Here is a 20242-nt window from a genome sequence, read left to right on the forward strand (position 1 = left end):
TCAATATTCTGTAATGGCCTATATGGGAAAAGAATCTAAAAAAACAGTGGCTATATGTGTATGTATAACTGATTCACTTTGCTGTGCACCTGAAACTAACACAACATTGTAAATCGACTATACTCCAATAAAAATTTAAAAAAAATTTTTTTCCCTTGGAGAGCATGAGCTCTGGAGCCAGAGGCTCTGTTTGAACCCCAACTCTCACCTCCACTTACTAGCTGATCTTGGGCACCTTAGGTCACTCTTCTGTTTCCTCACCTGTAACATGGAGACAGTCTTCGTCCTAGTCTCATAGTCCAGTGGCTTTTAAAAGTATGGTTTCTGAACAAGGACCAACTGTAGAGCACAGGGAACTCTGCTCAATGTTATGTGGCAGCCTGGATGGGAGGGGAGTTTGGAAGAGAATGGATACATGTATATGTATGGCTGAGGCCCTTTGCTGTGCATCTGAAACTATCACAACATTGTTAATTGGCTACACTCCAATATAAAATAAAAAGTTAAAAAAAAAAAAAAAGTGTGGTTTCTGGACCAGCAGCGTCAGCATGGCCTGGAAATTTGTTGCCAATGCAGATTTTCAGACACTCTGCACGTAGGGCCCAGCGATCTGTGTTTTAACAAGCCCTCCAGGAGATTCTGAGGCTTGCTCAAATTTTGAGAACGATTATCATAGGTTGTTGGGAGGATTCAATCAATTAAACAAATATACATATTTAGAGCAGTGCCTGGCCCCATAGCCCATACTGTGTAAGCACTCATTATTGTTGTTATTACGGAGGGGGCCTGGGACCCTAGCAGTATGGTGGTGATGGGGGGCTGGCCGTGCCCTCTCTCCCGGTCTGGTGGGGGTCTGGGTTCCTGGTCTCTGCTAAGTGGAGGCCTTCTCACCTCTCTCTGTTGAAGATGACAGTGAACTGGACCACATCACCCCATCCCTGGCGAAAGGTTATCGCTTGGTCCGGGAAACGGGAAAGGTCAGTGCTGGAGGGGTGGAGGGGGCCGCGTGCCTGCCTCCTCTCTGCTGGTGGAGATAAAGGAGGTCACTTCGCTCCTCCGTGACAGGCGGCGGGAGCTAAGACGTATAAATGGGGGGCCAGGCGGCGGTGGAGGCACCAACCACAGGAAGCTGCCTCGTTGTGCCACCTCTCACATCTCAGGCAGCCCTGTTCAGCATGGCCAAACGTCCGCTGCTGCTGCTGCTGGCCATGGGGGTGCTGGCTGGGGAGCTGTGGACCGAGGCCCAGGCAGCACCCTACAGAGTGAAGCTTTGCGGCCGTGAATTCATCCGAGCAGTCATCTTCACCTGCGGGGGCTCCCGGTGGAGGCGGTCAGACATCCTGGCCTATGAAGCTATGGGTGAGGCTGGAGAGGTGCTGTGTGTGTGTCAGGGGCATTGACAGGACACAGGATGGGTCCAAGGAGCCAGGGACGGAGGTGAGACGAGGGGCTGGGGCAGGGGAGTCCCTCCTCCACCACGTGCAGCTGGGGAGATGGGCCAGGCCCTCAAAGCTGTGTCAAGGCTGGGGGAGCCGGATGAGGGAGGGGCAGCAAGCCATCCACACCAGCTAAAAGTCTGCTGCTACTTGGGAGCCCCGTGCCCTGCGTTAGGCAAGGCTGCTCTTTGCACAACACTGGGAAGTGCCTTTCAGAAGCCGAAACTAAAGTGCTTTCCAAGCTTTCAGGGAAGGGAGTGTGAGGGGTGTGGTGAGTACAAGGCTAGATTTGCCACCTAGTAGGTGACCCTCCTACCAAGTTGCTTTCCTTCCCTGATCCTCTTTATCTGCAAAAGGGAGGCACAGCCCCTGTATCTTGCAGGTTTGTTAAGCGGCAAAATTGAGTGAAAACAGATTAGGACAAAGTTGAGTGCCTACCATGTGCCAGACACTATTTTAAGTTTTTTTTTTTTTTTTTAGATGGGTATTAATTAAATCATCTACTCTGTATAAAACCCTAGAAGGTAGGAGTTATTACTATCCCCGTTTTGCCGACAAGGAAACGGAAGCTGAGAGATGATAACGGGATTGGTGCTCAGTCAGTTCAGCTCCCAAACACATGTTCTTAACCATCAGGTCCTCGGTAAATAAATAGTAGGGGAAAAGATACGACAGAAGAGGAAAGTCAAGCTCAATGAGGTTGAGTAAGCTGCCCATCAAAGCGGGAACCCAGGCCTGAGTGGAATCAAAATCTTTCATCACAAGGCTGAGTCACAAGAACAGAGAAGTAGCTGGACCAGCCAGGAGCCCGGACTCTGGGTATGACAGAGTCCCAAGCACTAACTCTTTTCATCTTTTGCAGGGGATGCCTTCCCAGACGCAGACTCCAATGCAGACAGCGAGCTGGATGAGGCAGTGACCTCCAGCGAGTGGCTGGCCCTGACCAAGTCCCTCCAGGCCTTCTATGGAGGCCGACCGGGCTGGCAGGGCACCCCAGGGGCTCTGCGGGGCAGCCGCGATGTCCTGGCTGGCCTCTCCGGCAACTGTTGCAAGTGCGGGTGCAGCAAGAGTGAAATCAGCAGCCTCTGCTAGAAGGGGAACTGGGCAGCCAGGGAGCACCAGGGTGAACGCCCCAGCCCTGCCATCCACCTAACCGGTGTCCAGCTGGGCACCTGTTTCTGGCCCCTCATGCATTCATTCATCAGCGAGTCTCAGAAGTCAGGCACTGTGGACTTGGCCAGGGTCCCCCCCACCCAACACTGACCTTGGAGCGGCCTGCCTCTCCTGACCCTGAGCAAGCTGTGCCCCTACCTGGCCAAATGGGGACCCTGACCTCTCCACAGCCCATGTCATGCCTTTCCTGGCCTATACTGTCTCCTGCGGCAATGGATGCCCCTACTCTACCCAAACTGGCCACACTGAGACCCTTACCCGAACTGTCACTCTCTCCTGTCCCAACCGTGGCCACTGTCCCCTGGCCAGCCCCAGTTATACCGCCGCCCCATTCCAGCCTTCGCCCCCTCCCTTCCCCCTGTCTGCCAGCCCCTCTCCCTCCGACCTCGCCTGCTGGGGGTTCTAGAGCTGTGGACCCCAGGGTTGGTGGAGGGACCCCTGGGTTCCCTTCATATCCTGGGGTGGGAAGCTCCGTGGGGGGAACGGATCAGAACCTTCTCCAACCCCACAGATAAAAAGTTCCAAAGGACTCGGCAGCCTGTGAGTGCGTGTTTGGGGGTGGGGGGAGGCATGTGTCTGCGGAGCTCGGCCACGCCTCAGCGCCGCCCACCCCCCACTACCCCTCCTCAGCCCCTGCGAGGGACTTTCCGGCGCAGCTAAGGGGCGGGGAGCCGAAGCGCAAGGTGCGGAGGCGGCTGGGAGGGGTGGCTGCGCTTCCCGTCGCTGCTCGGGCGCTGGACCCCGAGAGCTAAGCGGGCCGCGCTGCAGCGCTGGGCCGGGCAGGGCCGGGCCGGACTGGGGGTGCGGGGACGCCATGCGGGGAACCCGGGCCCCTCCCTTCCCGCCGCGGCCGCGGCCGAAGCTGGTTCTGCTGCCCCTGTTGACGCTGCTGTTCTGCAGGACTCGGCCCCAGGGTGAGTTACGGAGCGAACTCGTGTCGGCGCTCTGCCGCCGCGCTCCGCGAAAGCGCACATCCTCCAGGGTGAACCGCAAGTTTGCGGAATGAATGACAAAGGTCCGGATGCCACTCTGCTCCCCCCCGGGGCAGGGACCGGGCGAGGAGAGGAGTTGGGGAATGGGCGGCAGCGAGGTGGGAGCCAGGGTCCGGGGTTGGGGGGTGGTAGGGGAAAGGGCTCTTCGGGTGGTAACAGGATGTGGCTGGTAGAGGGAAGGGAGGAGTTATGCCCGAAGCCTGGGGAGCGGTGCCCAGCGCCCCCTTCCTGCTGCTCACTTCTGTAAGGGACCCTGGATCGCCCTCCACAGTTGTCGGGGGCGGGGGGAGTTCAAGTTCTGGGGTGGGAGGGCGGCTGGGGGAATTGACCCCCTTCCCTCGGACCCTCCCTCCTCCCTCTCCAGGCAGCCCTGGGCCACTGCAGTGCTATGGATTTGGACCCTTGGGCGACTTGAACTGCTCATGGGAGCCTCTTGGGGACTTGGGAGCCCCTTCCACGCTGTACCTCCAGAGCCAGAAGTAGTGAGTACAATGGAGTGATTTGGGGAAACAGAGGCTTTGGAAGAGTGACCACTCAGGTTCTAGACTTCTCAGGTTGAGAGGACCCATTAGTCCTGCCCACCCGCACCCCCCAGCCCTGCCCCACTCTCAAGCCCTTCAATTCCAGGTTCCCTTATTTCCTTGCTGTGTTACCCTGGACCAGTCACTTTCCCTCTCTGAGCCTCTGTTTCTTCCTGTATCAAGTAGTGATAATAATGGAACCTGCCTCTCAAGGTTGGTTCTGAGAATTCAATGAGTTATGCACTTGGAAAAGAAAATGCTTAATGATTAGAAGCTGTTTTTATTGCTGTGTGACCTTAGGCAAATAGCTTAACCTCTTTGAGCATATGAAAAGATCATTTGGTCTGGTGCTGGGGATGCAACAGTGAAAGAGACACAGAAAGCCTCGTGGAGCCCACATTCTGAGGGGGTGACTGATGTTGCTTCACAATGAATCACACATGGAAACACAAATTCATTTCAAATTTGGCTAAGTGAGAGGAGAGGGAAAGGAACATTTGAAGATGGGAACTGGGATGGGAGGCTGGTCTTTTTTTTTTTTTTAACGATGGTAAAATACGCATAAAATTTACCACCTTTTTTTCTCAGCCTTTTTTAAGTGTATACAGTTCAGTGGAATTAAGTAGAGTCACATTGTTGTGCAACCATCACCACCATCCATGTCCAGAAGGGGGGGCCTAGGGTTTTAATTGGTAGAGGATGAGGGAGTAAGAGAAGGTCTTCCCCTTTTTTTAAACGAGGTGAAATTCACATAACATGAAATTAACCGTTTGCAAGTGAACAGTTCAGTGGCATTGAGTACATTCACAACGTTGTGCAACCAGTGCCTCTATCTAGTTCCAAAACATGTTCATCACCCCTAAAGGAAGTTCCATCCCCAACAGCAGACACTCCCTATCCCCTGGCAACTACTAATCTATTTTCTGTCTCTGAATTTGCCTGTTCTGGACATTTCACATAAATGGAATCATATGGCATGTGGTCTTTTGTATCTGGCTTCTTTCACTTAGCATGTTTTTCAGGTTCATTTATGTCGTGGCGAATCAGAACTTCATTCCTTTTTGTGGCTGAACAATATTCCACTGTATGGATATACTATGTTCATCCACTCATCTGTTGATGGACATTTGGGTTGTTTCCACCACTGGGCAATTGCAATTGGGTGATCGTGACTAGCACTGCTTTGAACATAATGTGTCCAAGTTTTTGAGTCCCTGTTTTCAGTTCTTTGGGGTATATGCCTAGGAGTAAAATTGCTGGGTCATGTGGCAGTTCTGTGTTTAACTTTTTGAGGAACCACCTAACTGTTTTCCGCAACAGCTACACCATTTTATGTTCCTACCAGCAACATAACATAACACATGTGTTTTTGTTGTTTTTTTCTGAAGGCCTTGATTTGAACCTTTGAAATCCAACCCTTTGGGATGTCCTCAACTCCTCTCTCTCTCTCTCTCTGTCACCCACATCTGATCCATCAGCAGGCCTTGCCAGCTCTACCTTCTACATTATCCAGAATCTGGCACTCCTCACTTCCTCAGCCCCCACCATAGTCCAGTCCCCATCATCGCTGGCCTGGACCGTGCGGTCACCTCCTCCCTGGACTCAGTTTCCACCCTTAGCCCCACGGTCTGTTCTCCACCACAGCATCCAGAGGACACCTGTGAACTTCTGTTTTATTTATTTTTTTAATATTTATTTATTTATTTATTTGGCTGTTCTGGGTTTTAGTTGCAGCATGTGGGATCTTCGTTGCGGCATGCAGGATCTAGTTCCCTGACCAGGGATCGAACCCCGGGCCCCCTACATTGGGAGCACGGAGTCTTTTTTTTTTTAAATTAATTTATTTTTTTATTTATTTTATTTTTGGCTGCGTTGGGTCTTCATTGCTGTGCGCAGGCTTTCTCTAGTTGTGGCGATTGGGGGCTACTCTTCTTTGCGGTGCGTGGGCTTCTCATTGCGGTGGCTTCTCTTGGTGCGGAGCACGGGCTCTAGGCGCGCAGTATGCAGTAGTGGTGGCACACAGGCTCAGTAGTTGTGGCTCGCGGGCTTAGTTGCTCCGCGGGGCATGTGGGATCTTCCCGGACCAGGGCTCGAACCCCTGTCCCCTGCATCGGCAGGCGGATTCTTAACCACTGGACCACCAGGGAAGTCCCGCACCTGTGTACTTTTGAATCAGGGCATGTCCCTCCCCAGCTCACAGCCCTCCAGGGCTCCCACCTCACTCAGGGTAAAAGCCGGAATCCTTCCTGCAGCCCATCAGGCCCTGTATAATTTGCCTGTCACCTCCCCGCCCTCACCTCCTCCCACTTTCTCGCTCACTCACTCTACTCCAGAGTACAAGCCTCCTCCTCGCTGTTCTTCGTAAAACACCAGGCACAGTTTGGCCTCAGGAGCTTTGCACCAGCTGCTCCCTCTTCCTAAAATGCTCTTCCTCAGGTATCGCGTGGTTCCACACCACATCCTTCAGGCCTTCATTCACATGTCTCATCAGAGAGCTTTCCTGACCACCTTTCCTAAAATAGCACTGTCACTTTTCATCCCATCATCACACTGAATCCTCCTCACCCTGCTTTATTGTTCTTTATATTGCTTATACCACCATCAGTTATATATTTATGAGTTTCTCATTTGCCTCCCCCACTGGAACACCAGCTCCGGATAGTGGGTCCTTGCCTGCTTTGGTCATAATCCTATTCCCAGCTTCTACAACAGAAATATATATTTGCTGACTGAACAGTTGCATGGAAGTAAATGTGCGTATATGTAATAGGTGCTCAGTAAATAAAATAACCAATGCTCATATAACATGTATTGTGCCCCTGACACTTGCTGTTCTAAATGCAGTCCATTTCTCATCTCATTGTTCCCCTCCCCTATTCAGCCCTTTCAGCAGGCACTTTTTAAAAAACACATTTACTTATTTATTTATTTGGCTGTGCCGGGTCTTAGTTGTGGCACACTGATCTTCGTTGGGGCGTGCGGGATCTAGTTCCCTAACCAGGGATCGAACCGTGGTCATTGGGAGCACCGAGTCTGAACCACTGGACCACCAGGGAAGTCCCTCAGGAGGCAGTTTTATCACCCTCGTTTTGTAGATGAGGAAACTGAGGCACAGAGAAGTTAAGTTGCTTGCTCAAGGTCACACAGCTCTGAAGCAGGAGAACTGGGATTTGAACCCAGGCAGAAAATATGTTATCATTACGGCTCTGGGCCCAGCCCACAGTATGCTGCCCCGATTCTCGCGTCTCTCCTCACAGCCATTCCAACAAAACCTGGACTGTGGCAGTGCCCACTGGGCAGAGCTGGGTGACCATTCCACGGGAACAGCTTACCACGTCTGACGAACTCCTTGTCTGGGTGGCCAAGGCAGGCCAACCTCTCTGGCCCCCAGTCTTCGTGAACCTCGAAACCCGAAGTAACAGGCGGGAGTGGGGGTTTGCTATGTGTGGGGTGGGTGGTCTTGGAGGCCCTGGCTCAATGCACCTCCCCTTCCTCAGTGAAGCCAGATGCCCCCCAGCTGTACCCTGATGTGGACTTCTCAGAGGATGACCCCCTAGAGGCCACTGTCCAATGGGCCCCTCCTGTGTGGCCACCCCATAAGGTCTTGGTCTGCCAGTTCTCCTACCGAAGATGCCAGGAGATGGCCTGGACGCTGGTGAGTGTCAGGGACCCTTTTCCCCCCACCCTACTCTGGGCGGGGCCTGGGACATCATTCCCAAATCAGACACCTAGCTCAGAGCTCATTCCTCAGCTGGCCCTGGAGTCTGTCCACATTCCTCACAGAAGGCCTGTACATGCATCTTGTTCAGCTAAAAAATGTTCCCCCAAGATAATCTATAAATTCCATGCAGTCCCAATCCAAATTCCACTTGGAATTTTTTTTTTTTTTTTTGGCCACGCCGCAAGGTTGTGGTTGCGGGATCTTAGTTCCTCGACCAGGGATTGAACCCGGGCCCTCGGTAGTGAAAGCAAGGAGTCCTAACCACTGGACCTCCAGGGAATTCCTTCCACTTGAAAGTTTTGAGAAACTCAGTAAACTTCCTCTAACATTTTTGTGAATGAATAAAAATCGTCAAATAGCTTACATTAACCTTAAAATAAGAGGTTAACCGCAGACACTTAGCATCTACTGTGTGCCAGACACTGTTCTAAGCTGTCTATTGGATCCTTACAAGAACTCTTTGAGGTAGATGTGTTTTATGCCTACCCATTTTACAGATGAGGAACAGAGCCTGGTTTTCAGTAAACACTCAAAAGTAATAAAAGCAGCTCACATTTCTGAGCACCTGCCACGCATCAGGGCCCAAGCTAAGCAATCTGCATGGATTATCTTGATGAGTACCCCCAACCTCCCTATATAGTAGATGCTTTTAAGATCTCTATTTTATAGTTGGGGAAGCTGAACCTCAGAGAGGTTAAACAACTTTCCCAAGTTCACACAGCAAAATAAATGGAAGACAACTCCAGTGCAATGGGACCCCAGGGGTTGGGGAGCCTGCCCATGCACTTTAAGAGCACAGCACCGAAGTTGCAAGTATCTTTCATCTCATATCTCATTGGCCAGAACTTAGTCACATGGTCTCACCTGATTGCAAGGGAGACTGGGAAATGTAGTCTTTATTCTTGACACACATGTTCCCGACAGATACGCAAGGGTTCTATTTCCAAAGGAAGAAGAGGAGAATGGATATTGGGGATAACCCACTGTCTCAGTCACAGCTTTTCATGCAAAACACTACAATATAGAGCAGAGTTGTTGTCACTGTGAATATTCATGCAATTCAGAGCAATGCTAAGATGCAGACTTTGCAGTCTAACTGCCTGGGTATGAATCTCAGCTCCAGAACTCACCAGCTATGTGACCTTGGGTATGTCACTTCCCCTCTCTTGGCCTCAGTTTTCCTCATCTGTAAAATGAGAATAATATTAATAATAGAATTTACCACCTACCGCTATACCTGGCACAGAGGATAATCAACTTGTTTCTTTTTTTCCAGGGATTGTCCCAATTTTAAAACCAAAAGCCCTGTGTCCTACGAACCCACTTGATCCCAGGCAAAGCAGGACAGTATTGGTCATCCTACTGACATATAAGGCCAAGTACTTTCAATTCAATCTTCAGCCTCATCACTCTCCCCTGTCTCTCCCCCAGCTGGAACCAGAAGTGAAGTCCATACCCCTGACCCCTGTTGATATCCAGGACCTGGAGCTAGCCACTGGCTATGAGGTATCTGGCCGCTGTCAAGTGGAAGAAGAAGAGGATCTGTGGAGCGAGTGGAGCCCCATTCTGTCCTTCCAGACACCACCCTCTGGTGAGGATCTCTGGGCTTACCCCTACACCCTCAGCCCCTCTCCTGGAAGTCTGGCCAATCATGCCATTCTCATTTGTCATATTTTATAGTTGGGAAAGCTGAACCTCAGAGAGGTTAAGCAACTTTCCCAAGCTCACACAGCAAAAAAAAATTGAAGACAACTCCAGCGCAGTGGGACCCCAGGAGTCGGGGAGCCTGCCCTTGCACTTTAAGAGCACAACCCCAAAGTTGCACGTATCTTTCATCTCATATCTCATTGGCTAGAACTTAGTCACATGGTCTCTCCTTTTTTCATCCTTGCCAGCTCCAAAAGATGTGTGGATATCAGGGAACATCTGTGGGGCACCAGGCGGACAGGAACTTCTGCTTCTGTGGAAGGTGAGTTGTGAGGACCATATCTCTGCACATGTCAGGAAACCCCAAATAACAGTGATGTAGAGGAATTCCCTGGTGGTCCAGTGGCTAAGGCTCCGCACTCCCAATGCAGGGGGGCCAGAGTTTGATCCCTGGTTAGGGCACTAGATCCCACATGCTGCAGCTAAAGATCCCACGTGCTGCAACTAAAAGATTCCTCATGCCACAACGAAGATCCTGCATGCCGCAACTAAGACCCAACACAGCCAAATAAATAAATATTAAAAACCCAAAAAACAATGATGTAGGGAATTCCCTGGTGGTCCTGTGGTTAGGACTCTGGGCTTTCACTGCCGAGGGCCTGGGTTCAGTCCCTGGTTGGGAACGAAGATCCTGCAGGCTGAGCAGTGGGAAAAAAAAAAAAAAAAAACCACCAAGGAAACAAAAAACAAAGAAACCAAACCAAACCAAAAAACCCCCCAAAAACAAAGATGTAAACAAGACAAAGGTTACTATGCTGCTCTCTTGAGGTTGCTTCAGGGCTTCAAGGAGGGGATGCTCAGAGAGGTCCTGGCGTAGTGCTGGGTGCAGAGAAAGACTCCACCAATGTTGGCTGAATCTGGGAGATCTGAGCTGAGACATGAAGATGGGTACAAGTGTTCCAGTCAGGGGGGACACCAGGTGCAAAGATTTAGAAGCAAGACTAGACTCAGCTCCACAAAATATAGCAGAATATGCTAAGGGCTTTGATGCTAGTATTAAAGGGCATTGTGAGATGACAGACAAGAGTGAAACAGTCCTCACTGATGCACATCTGCTGAACACCTACCGTGTTCCAGACATTGCAAGGCCCTGGCTCACAGTAAATACGGCAAAAAACAAAACAACAGGGCTCATACTTTCTTGGGCCACACAATCTAATATCACTAACTTTAACTATGCGTAATACTTACAGAGCTCTTACTATGTGCCAGGTCCTCGCCTACAACACTTATTTACATTAACTAACTTTACAGATGAGAAAATGAGACATAGAGAGGCTACCCCAAACCAAACAACAGCTAAGTGGCAGAGCTGAGGTTCTTTGGCTTTCAAACCTTAATTCACAGTTTCAGTGCCTCTATTTTATTACTTTTTTAATTCATTTTTTTTCTTACTTTTTTTGGCCATGCTGCACGGCATGTGGGATCTTAGTTCCCCAACCAGGGATCAAACCTGTGCCCCCTGCATTGGAAGTGCAGAGTCTTAACCACTGGACTGCCAGGGAAGTCCCTCGTGCCTCTATTTTATAACACATACTTTGTAATGCCCCCTTACTATACTGAAATGAAATACATAGCTAATATAACCCATATATACATATATTTTAAAATGTGTATAATACAGTATATTGTATTATAACATACAGTGTACAGTGTATTGTAATATTCAGTAGAAAATAAAGGGGAAATAAGGCTACTACATAATGCAAAATATTCAGTTCACCAGTATGATATGAATACTAAATCTGTATGTACCTCATAACATGGCTTTAAAATACATAAAGTAAAAATTGACAGAACTACAAGGAGAACTCTATGAATCCACAACCGTCGTGGGAGATTTTAACATACCCCTCTAAGTAATTTCATAACAAGCAGATGGAAAAACAAGTCAAGATCCAGAGAATCTGAACATATGAATAACAAACAACCTAATGGACTCACATAGGAAACATCAGAACATGCATTCTTTCCATATGCAAACAGGACATTTACCAAAATCATCCACATGCTAGGCTATTGAGCTGGTTTCCAAGGACTTCAAAGGGATGAGGTGATGCTGGGCACATTGAAAAATTCTCTGATCAGAACACAGATTGTGCTGGAAATAGATAATAAAAAGTGCTTAGAAAGTCCCCATATGTTCAGAATATTTTAAAATTCAGTGAATGTTAAAACCAGGTCCCAAAAGGTTTTGTATTTATACATCAAAATGTGTTTGGTTCTAGGATCAGTTAAAATTATTAGACAGGTTTTTCATCTACAGAAGTTTCCAGTTGGGATGACCTTCAAAAGTCACAAGGGACGTGGGACAATTTTTTTGTTTCTAGGAGAGGGTAGTGTCCCTGGCTCTTGCCCATCAAATACCAATCATTGAGGCAACCAAATATTCTCACAAGTTTCCCCAAAGCACTCTGGAGGGTACTATCCTCTTTGCTACACATAATTACTCCTCTGTACAACAGTGGGAATTTTGCAGTCCCTAAGAACTGCACACGACAGACTAAGGTAAGGTGAGGGAAGACGGTCATATAAGTGCATGGTCAGATCCTGTCTTTAGGTAAAATCTTTTTTTTTTAAATTTATTATTTATTTATTTATTTTATTTTTATTTTTGGCTGCATTGGGTCTTCGTTGCTGCGCGCGGGCTTTCTCTAGTTGCGGCGAGCAGGGGCTACTCTTCGTTGCGGTGCGCGGGCTTCTCATTGCAGTGGCTCCTCTTGTTGCAGAGCATGGGCTCTAGGCGCGCAGGCTTCAGTAGTTGTGGCACATGGGCTCAGTAGTTGTGGCTCGCAGCCTCTAGAGCGCAGGCTCAGTAGTTGTGGCGCACGGGCTTAGTTGCTCCGTGGCATGTGGGATCTTCCCGGACCAGGGCTCGAACCCGTGTCCCCTGCTTTGGCAGGCGGATTCTTAACCACTGCGCCACCAGGGGAGTCCTAGTTAAAATCTTGATAATTTGTTTGTCATGGTTTTTATTTTCGCATTAATTTTTTTTAATTAAAAAAATTTGTTTTGACCACGCCGAGCCATATGTGGGATCTTAGTTCCCCGACCAGGGATCGAACCCAAGCCCCCTGCATTGGAAGCGCAGATACTTAACCACTGGACCGCCAGGGAAATCCCTGCATTAATTTTGATTGATTAAAATATTGCGTACAACAGGGTCCTACTGTATAGCACAGGGAACTATATTCAATATTCTGGATAAACCATAATGGAAAAGAATATGAAAAAGAATATATACATATGTATAACTGAGTCACTTTGCTGTACAGCAGTAATTAACACAACACTGTAATTCAACTATACTTCAATAAAAAAAATTTTTTTTTAATATTGCATTAAAATATAATTTATCTGGATTGGATTTTTGGTATCTTCTCTTGTTTTGCCGCCAAGGTGAATGCCTCACTCATCTCACCCTAGTTCTGGCCCAGGAGCTGTATTCTAATCCCACCTCTTCCACTGAGCCACTCTTGAGACGTGGTTTCTTCATCTTAGAGTGAAACAAAAATATTTCACAGACTGGTTTGTCAGGTGACCTCACTGAGAAGCACAGTATGTGCCTGATAAATGGGAGATATTAACCGCTTCTTCCCCTCATCCCTCAGGCCTCGGGGCACTGCGTGCAGGTGAGCTACAGAGTCTGGTTCCAGATAAAAGATCAGGAGGTGAACCAGGAGGAGACCCCATGCTGCAGCTTCTCCATCCCCACTCGAGCGGAGTGGGCTGGGGTGTCCGCCGTCAACGCCACAAGCTGGGAGCCTCCTACCAACCTCTCTTTGGCCTGCTTGGGTGAGAGGCTGTGAGCTTCCTCTGAGCAATGCCCTGGAGGTGCAAGAGGGGACTTCCCGAGTGGACAGCTGAGATTTCTCCTCCTCATCCTCTAGGTCCAGGCTTTGCCCCTCACGGCGTGGTGGTCAGCAGCATCCCTGCAAGCTCGGATCTGCTGGTGACTTGGCAGCAGGGGTCCGGGGAGCTGCAGGAGCATGTGGTGGACTGGGCTCGAGATGGTGACCCCCTGGAGGATCTCAACTGGGTCTGGCTTCCTCCTGGAAACCTCAGTGCTGTGTTGCCAGGTGAGGCCCCAGGACACCTGGGTTCCCATTTCAGCTGTTGGAGAGCAGACTGATGGCTGGATTTGCAGAAGAGAGTGTTCAAGTATCATTAATTCATGCAAGAAATATTCATTGACTACCTACTGTGTGCCAGGCCATATTCTAGACACTGGTACACAGTGATGGCAGCTGATGTGTATTGGCATTTACCATAAGCATTAAATCATTCAAACTTCCTTATAAAGTAGGTTTCTGCTATTATCATACAGATAAAGAAAAAGGCCCAGAGAGGTTAAGCAACTCACCTGAGGCCATACAGCAAGTATGTGGTAGAACCAGGATTTGAACCACGTAGCCAGGCTCCTGCAGCGAAACCCTGAACCATCACCCTACTCTCCTCTCAGCAGCATCCCCACCCTCATCCCCACCAACATCTCCATCCTCATCTTGTAGGGCAGGCACCCAATGAAACAAAAAACAAGTACATCTGTAATGTAATTGGGGCAAAGTAAATCAGGGTAAGGGAGAGGAGGGAGGATAGCTATTTCAGAAAAAAAAGTTAGAAAAGGCCTCTCTGGGAAAGTGGCATTTGAACTAAGACCTGAAGGAGGCGAGACAGAGAGCCATGAGGCTGTCTAAGGGAAAAGCAAGAGGGAACAAACAGTGCAAAGGCCCTGAGGCAGGATTGTGCCTGATGTGTTAGAGCAGCAGTGAGGAGGCCAGCATGGCTGGAGTGGAATGAGCAAGGGGGAAAGTGGGAGGAGGTGAGGGAAGGGAGGTGATGGGGCAGAGTGTGCAAAGCCTTGTGGGTCATGGGGAGAACTTTGGCTTTTGCTCTGAGTCAGGTGGGTGCCCCAGAGGGTTCTGAGCAGAGGAAGGACATGTCCTGACTCAGGTGCTTACAGGCGCCCCCTGGCTGCTGTGGGAGGAACAGACTGGGAGGGCAAGGGTTGGAGGTAAGAGACCTGGGAGAAGGGACTGTGTATGTCCAGGTAGGACATGGTGGGGACTGGACCAGGTGGGGACCAAGGAAGGGAGAGAAGCAGGCAGATTCTTGTTGGGGAGTCTTAGAGCAGAATTTTGGGGACCCATTTGGATATGTTGCACCTGATGTGCTCATCCAAGTGGAATTGTCCATGGGACTATCAGATACTCAAGTCTCAGGTCTAGCAATAAGTTCTAGGCTGAGATTTAACACTGGGGAGTCTGTCCTTGGTGTAAAGAACTTGGGAGAGCATGAGAAGGTGTTGAGCGAGAGATTTAGGACAGAGTCCCAAGACCCATAAGTATATATGGACAAAAGAAGAGGAGCCCCAATTCTGGAAAATTCACAGTTGGGGAAGGCCATATAGCAGCATTAGGTTTTGAGAAGGGATTTCAGGAGCCTTCCTTACTGCGATGGCTGGTGTCAGGCCCCATTTATAGTCCAGCATTTGACTATCTCCCAGCCTCTGGCACCTGCATTCCTGGCCTGAGGGCTTTTTCTGATGTGAAGCATTTTGCCCGCCTGGACAGCTGGAAGTGCCGGGAAATCAAGGTCCCTCAGATGCAGCCCTCTATCAATGACTGATAACGGTTGATGGGTAAATACCCCAGCTCCCACCCTCCTCGGGTGGGATGGTGCTCAGGACTGTGCTCTCTGCTGCCACACAGAGTTCGCCAGCGGGACTGAGCCTTGGTTGGCCATGTTGGCAACTTGTTCTCTAACATATTTACTGGGTGACTTTCCTTCCCTGCGTCACTTCCCCACTGCCCTATTGGTGTTTTCTGGGGTTGCCTCCCAGATAAATTACATTTATTCAAATTCTTATATCAAGGTGTCCTTCTGGGGACACAAATGAAGATGCCTACAAAATAAGAAATGAGTTGGGGAGGGGAGCCAACTCTAATTGGTCTTTGCTCCTCCCCCACTCAGGGGATTTTGAAGGAGGGGTCCCCTACCAAATCACGGTGACAGCAGTCTCTCCTTGGGGCTTGGCCCCTGCCCCCTCAGTCTGGAAGTTCAGAGAAGAACTAGGTAAGTGGTGGGGTTGGAGGATGGAGGGTCCTGGAACCCTGGCAGAACTTGACCCGCTGACTTTCTCTCACCAGTACCCCTGGCAGGGCCAATGCTTTGGCGACTCCAGGATGCCCCCCCAGGGACCCCTGCTGTAGCGTGGGGAGAGGTCCCAAGGCACCAACTTCGGGGCCATCTCACCCACTACACCCTATGTGCACAGAGTGGGACCAGGCCTTCTGTCTGCATGAACGGTGAGCTCCACTGCCTCCTGCCCCTGCTCCCAGCCCCCACAAGACCCACCCATCAGTCTACCCCTCCCCTTACCCCCAGATGGGCCCCTTTGGCTCCCTCTCAGCCCCTGGGAGAACACACGCTATCATGGGTTCCCTAGTGAATAATAACCCAGGTGGCTATCAGCGTAATAGACTGTCATTTGGCCATTAAAAATGAAGACTCCGATCTATATTTATTGACATTGAAAGATGCCTGTCATATTTTATTAAGTGAAAAAGATAAAAGGATTGTAAAACTTTGTGGGATGGTTCCATTTTTGTAAAATAAACCCAGCACTGAGCGAAGCAGAGGCACAAATATGAAAAGAAACTCCCCCACAATGTCAATAGGGACTGTAGGATTACATATGATTTTTAAAATTTATTTATTTATTTGGGTCCATCGGGTCTTAGTTGTGGCATGTGGGATCTAGTTCCCTGACCAGGGATTGAACCCAGGTCCCCTGCATTGTGTCTTAGCCACTGGACTACCAGGGAAGTCCCTAAAGATGACTTGTATTTCTTTTTCATACCTTTGGGTGTAGGCTAAATTATTCCTCTGAGCACAAATTCCTTTTTAAAATATCTTTTTTACCCTTTCCACTCCAGTTTTATTGAGATGTAATTGACAACATCACTGTGTAAGTTTAAGGTATACAGTGTAACGGTTTGGCCTACCTATATTGTGAAATGATTCCCATAAGTTTAGTTAACTTCCATCATCTCATATAGATACAATAAAAAGAAAAAGCAAAAAAATAATAAAAATTCAAAATACCCTTTTTTTTCTAATTACCAAAGTTATCTGTTCTTGTTTTAAAAACCGACACATTAAAGACGTATACTCAAGTATATCGTCATTCTCATCATTTCACTGATACTGACAACGCAGCTTCCATATTTTGCCATGCGTACGTTAACATAGAGATAGGAGTTGTGTTTTCTGAAAATTTTAAACTTTTTTATTATAGAAAATTTCAAGCACAAACAAAAGTCGGAAAAATAGTATAACAAATCCTTGTGTACCCACCATCCAGTTTCAATGGTTTTCTGCATTTTATCAATCTTGTTTCAATTTATCCCCACACTTTTTTTTTTCTAGAGCCTTTGGCATCATTTCACCCCTAAACAATTTGGTCCTTCAGCATTTGTCTCTAACCGATAAAGCCTATTTTTTTTTTTAACATAGATACTTCGCCATGATTGCACCTTGCACAAGTATATAGATATCATTAGGTTAAAAATCATATATATTTATGTGTACACGTACCTATAATTAAAAGAGGACTACGTTATAGGCCCCTGAAGCTTATGAACGTGATGTTTTGCAACTTTCTTTTTCTCACCTGATGATTTAACTTGGACATCTTTCTATGGCAGTATATCTTGATCCGTAGTCATGTCTCCTGTAATCCTATAACAAACCAAAAAGCTGCTTCCTCTCTTGGCTTGAAAACCAAAAAGGGCAATTCAGTTAAAAAGTAAACAAAAACAATTCCGGGAGGTGCAAATGTATTCCCCTCGTCTGGGGTGAATTTCCCTTCACTGGATTCTGTGCAGGTGAGGAATATGATACTCATGCATCCTTTTATTTATTCAGATATACAGTTGACCCTTGAACAACACAGGTTTGAACTGCGCAGGTCCAGTTATACATGGCTTTTTTCAGTAGTAAATAGTACAGTACCATCTGCGTTTGGTTGAATCTGCAAATGTGGAACTGGGAATACAGAGGAACCACAGATAAGGAGGGTGCACTATAAATTATACTGTACTTAGATTTTTAAAGGAGTGGAGGGTCGGCACCCCTAACCTCTGCATTGTTCGAAGGTCAACTGTATATCATTTTTTTTTTTTTTGGTTTCGTTGGGTCTTTGTTGCTGCACGTGGGCTTTCTCTAGTTGCGGCGAGCGGGAGCTACTCTTTGTTGCGGTGCGCGGGCTTCTCATTGTGGTGGCTTCTCTTGTTGCGGAGCATGGGCTCTAGGCATGCAGGCTCAGTAGTTGTGGCTCACGGGCTTAGTTGCTCCACAGCATGTGGGATCTTCCCGGACCAGGGCTCGAACCCGTGTCCCCTGCGTTGGCAGGCGGATTCTTAACCACTGTGCCACCAGGTAAGTCCCCTGTATATCTTTTTTGAGTGCTTTCTCAAAAGCACTTGGCTCCTCAAGTGTGTAGGCACTGATCCAGGTGCTGGGAATATGGCCCCCGTGGAGCTAACTTTCTAATGGGGGACATGCAGGTATAGACAAAGTAAATAATGTCTAAGCAGTGTGTCAGATGGTGATAAGTGGTGGTTAGAGAATAAAGCAAGGAAGATGAGTGGTGGAGCAGGTGCTATTTTAATCGTGGGGCGGGGGCGGTCAGGGAAGCCCTCGCTGAGAAGGTGACCTTGCAGCAAAGAGCTGAAGGAGATGAGGAGGGAGCCATGTGGATATCTGGGGGAGAGTGTTGCAGACAGCATGGCACGTGCAAAGGTCCTGAGATGGGACTTGACTGCCTCCCCAACCGCTCTGGGTGTGTTCTTCAGTGAGTGGCAGCACCCGGACCATCACCCTGCCCGACCTTCACTGGGGTACCTGTGAGCTGTGGGTGACCGCGTCCACCATCGCAGGACAGGGCCCACCGGGTCCAAGCCTCCGCTTTCACCTACCAGGTACGGGCCTGGGGCAGGACTGCCATGGGAGGGGGCCCGGAGAGGGGGGCATTGGAGGGGGTTATATAATCATTACTGAACTTCAGGGGGTGGACAACATTTAGACTTCGGGATGTTGATGATGCATTTTGATGCTGCTAAATACTGCTGTGGATTATCAAGCAATGTGTGTCTCTGACCCTCTCACCCCATCCCTGACCTTGACCTTGACCTTTTCACAAGCCCCACTCCCACCCCAAGATTTCCCCCACCCTTAGCCCCTACCCATTCATAGGCCCCGCCCCTTTATCCACCTCCCTTACCCATTCCCAGCTCCACCCATGAGCCTCACCTGACCCCTCCCCACCTCCCTGTGTACAAATGTTCTTCTGCCCCTCCCCCCCCTTCCAGATAACACCCTGAAATGGAAAGTTCTGCCAGTTGTCTTTCTCATATGGGGTTTGCTCCTGACGGGCTGTGGCGTGAGCCTAGCCACCTCCGGAAGGTGAGGCTGTCAGACACACGGGTCTCTGCCCAGGTTGGGAGGGCAGCTGGGCGTTAGCTGAGCTTGGGGGGAGATGTGGGAAGGGGATGATGCTTCAGGACTCTGTGACGTTCCTGGACCCTACAATCCGGGCATGGGTGTCTAGCCGCCTGGATTCCCTGCCCTGACTCTTACCTGCTTGCCAGGTGCGTCCACCTGCGGCACAAGGTACTACCCCACTGGGTCTGGGAGAAGGTTCCTGATCCTGCCAACAGTAATTTCAGCCTGCCCCACATGAAGGTGAGCAGAAAGCTTGGCTTGTCAGGGCCCTCTGGGGGGTTGGGGAAAGCTCGGACAGTGGGGAGTAGGTGAGAATCGGGGGGTGTGAGGGGAGGAATCTCAGCCTCTTCTCTTCCCAGGAGGTGCCCCAGGCCCAGCCCCCTGGGGACTCGCCCATCCTGGAAGTGGAGGAGATAGAGCAGGTACCGATTACGGAGGCCCCCCAGGCCTCAGCCCCACTGGACTCTGGGTATGAGAAACACTTCCTGCCCACACCCGAGGAGCTGGGCCTTCTGGGCCACACCCCAGGCTCCAGGTTATGGACGGAACCAACCCCAGGAGGGGAGAGGGGTGCTCATCTGACAGATGAAGACACTGAGGCTCAAAGAAGCTGAGTCACTTGCCTGAGGACACCCAGCCAAGGAAAAGCTGAGATTGAAGGACCCCTACAGCAAAGGGCCTGGCCCTACAGGGAATATACGGATGGATGAGGGAGCAAAGAAAAATATATAAAATCCAGAGTGGCAGCTGCCTCCCCAAATCTGTCCTGCTGCTATAACAGAACTGTAGTTGGGTGCACTCCCAGCCTCCCTTGCAGCTAGGTGCAGCCATGGACTGAGTTCTTATGAGTGGAACATAAACGGAGGTGACATGTGTCTACAGTGGGTCTGCGTGGGGGCTCTTCCACATTCCCTTCCCTTTCGCATGAGCTGGAGCATTGATGTGCCCTGTGATCCGGCTTTGGCCATACCCAAGGTGAAGGTGGAGCAAGAAATGGAAAGGAACCAGAGTTCCCGAGTGATCGCATGGATCAGAAATGCCCAGAGAAATAAATTCTTCCTGTTTTGATAGCTACTGTAGCTTGAGGTCTTTTTGTTACAGCAGCCGTATCTACACTCTCACTGATTCATAATCTTTGATTCTAGCAGAGTGAAGCCCTCCACTTCCCACCAGGAGACGGTGAGG

The 20242-nt window shown here is 49.3% G+C and overlaps 2 protein-coding genes across 2 annotated transcripts; both read left to right on the plus strand.

Annotated features, from left to right (window-relative positions):
* The first annotated feature begins 1175 nt into the window (after window positions 1–1175).
* On the plus strand, window positions 1176–3101 carry RLN3 (relaxin 3). Its single transcript, XM_036849426.1, has 2 exons — window positions 1176–1359; window positions 2299–3101. The coding sequence occupies exons 1-2, from the start codon at window positions 1176–1178 to the stop codon at window positions 2526–2528; spliced, it is 414 nt and encodes a 137-aa protein (XP_036705321.1). The 3' UTR covers window positions 2529–3101.
* A 168-nt stretch (window positions 3102–3269) lies between these two features.
* On the plus strand, window positions 3270–20136 carry IL27RA (interleukin 27 receptor subunit alpha). The gene is made up of 14 exons (XM_036849425.1): window positions 3270–3523; window positions 3966–4083; window positions 7380–7537; window positions 7620–7777; window positions 9275–9434; window positions 9739–9812; window positions 13162–13345; window positions 13441–13629; window positions 15524–15625; window positions 15700–15858; window positions 18409–18534; window positions 18925–19018; window positions 19204–19297; window positions 19417–20136. The coding sequence occupies exons 1-14, from the start codon at window positions 3424–3426 to the stop codon at window positions 19669–19671; spliced, it is 1971 nt and encodes a 656-aa protein (XP_036705320.1). The 5' UTR covers window positions 3270–3423; the 3' UTR covers window positions 19672–20136.
* Window positions 20137–20242: the final 106 nt, after the last annotated feature.

Source organism: Balaenoptera musculus, chromosome 3, assembly GCF_009873245.2.
Source record: "Balaenoptera musculus isolate JJ_BM4_2016_0621 chromosome 3, mBalMus1.pri.v3, whole genome shotgun sequence".
Taxonomy (NCBI): Eukaryota; Metazoa; Chordata; class Mammalia; order Artiodactyla; family Balaenopteridae; genus Balaenoptera; species Balaenoptera musculus.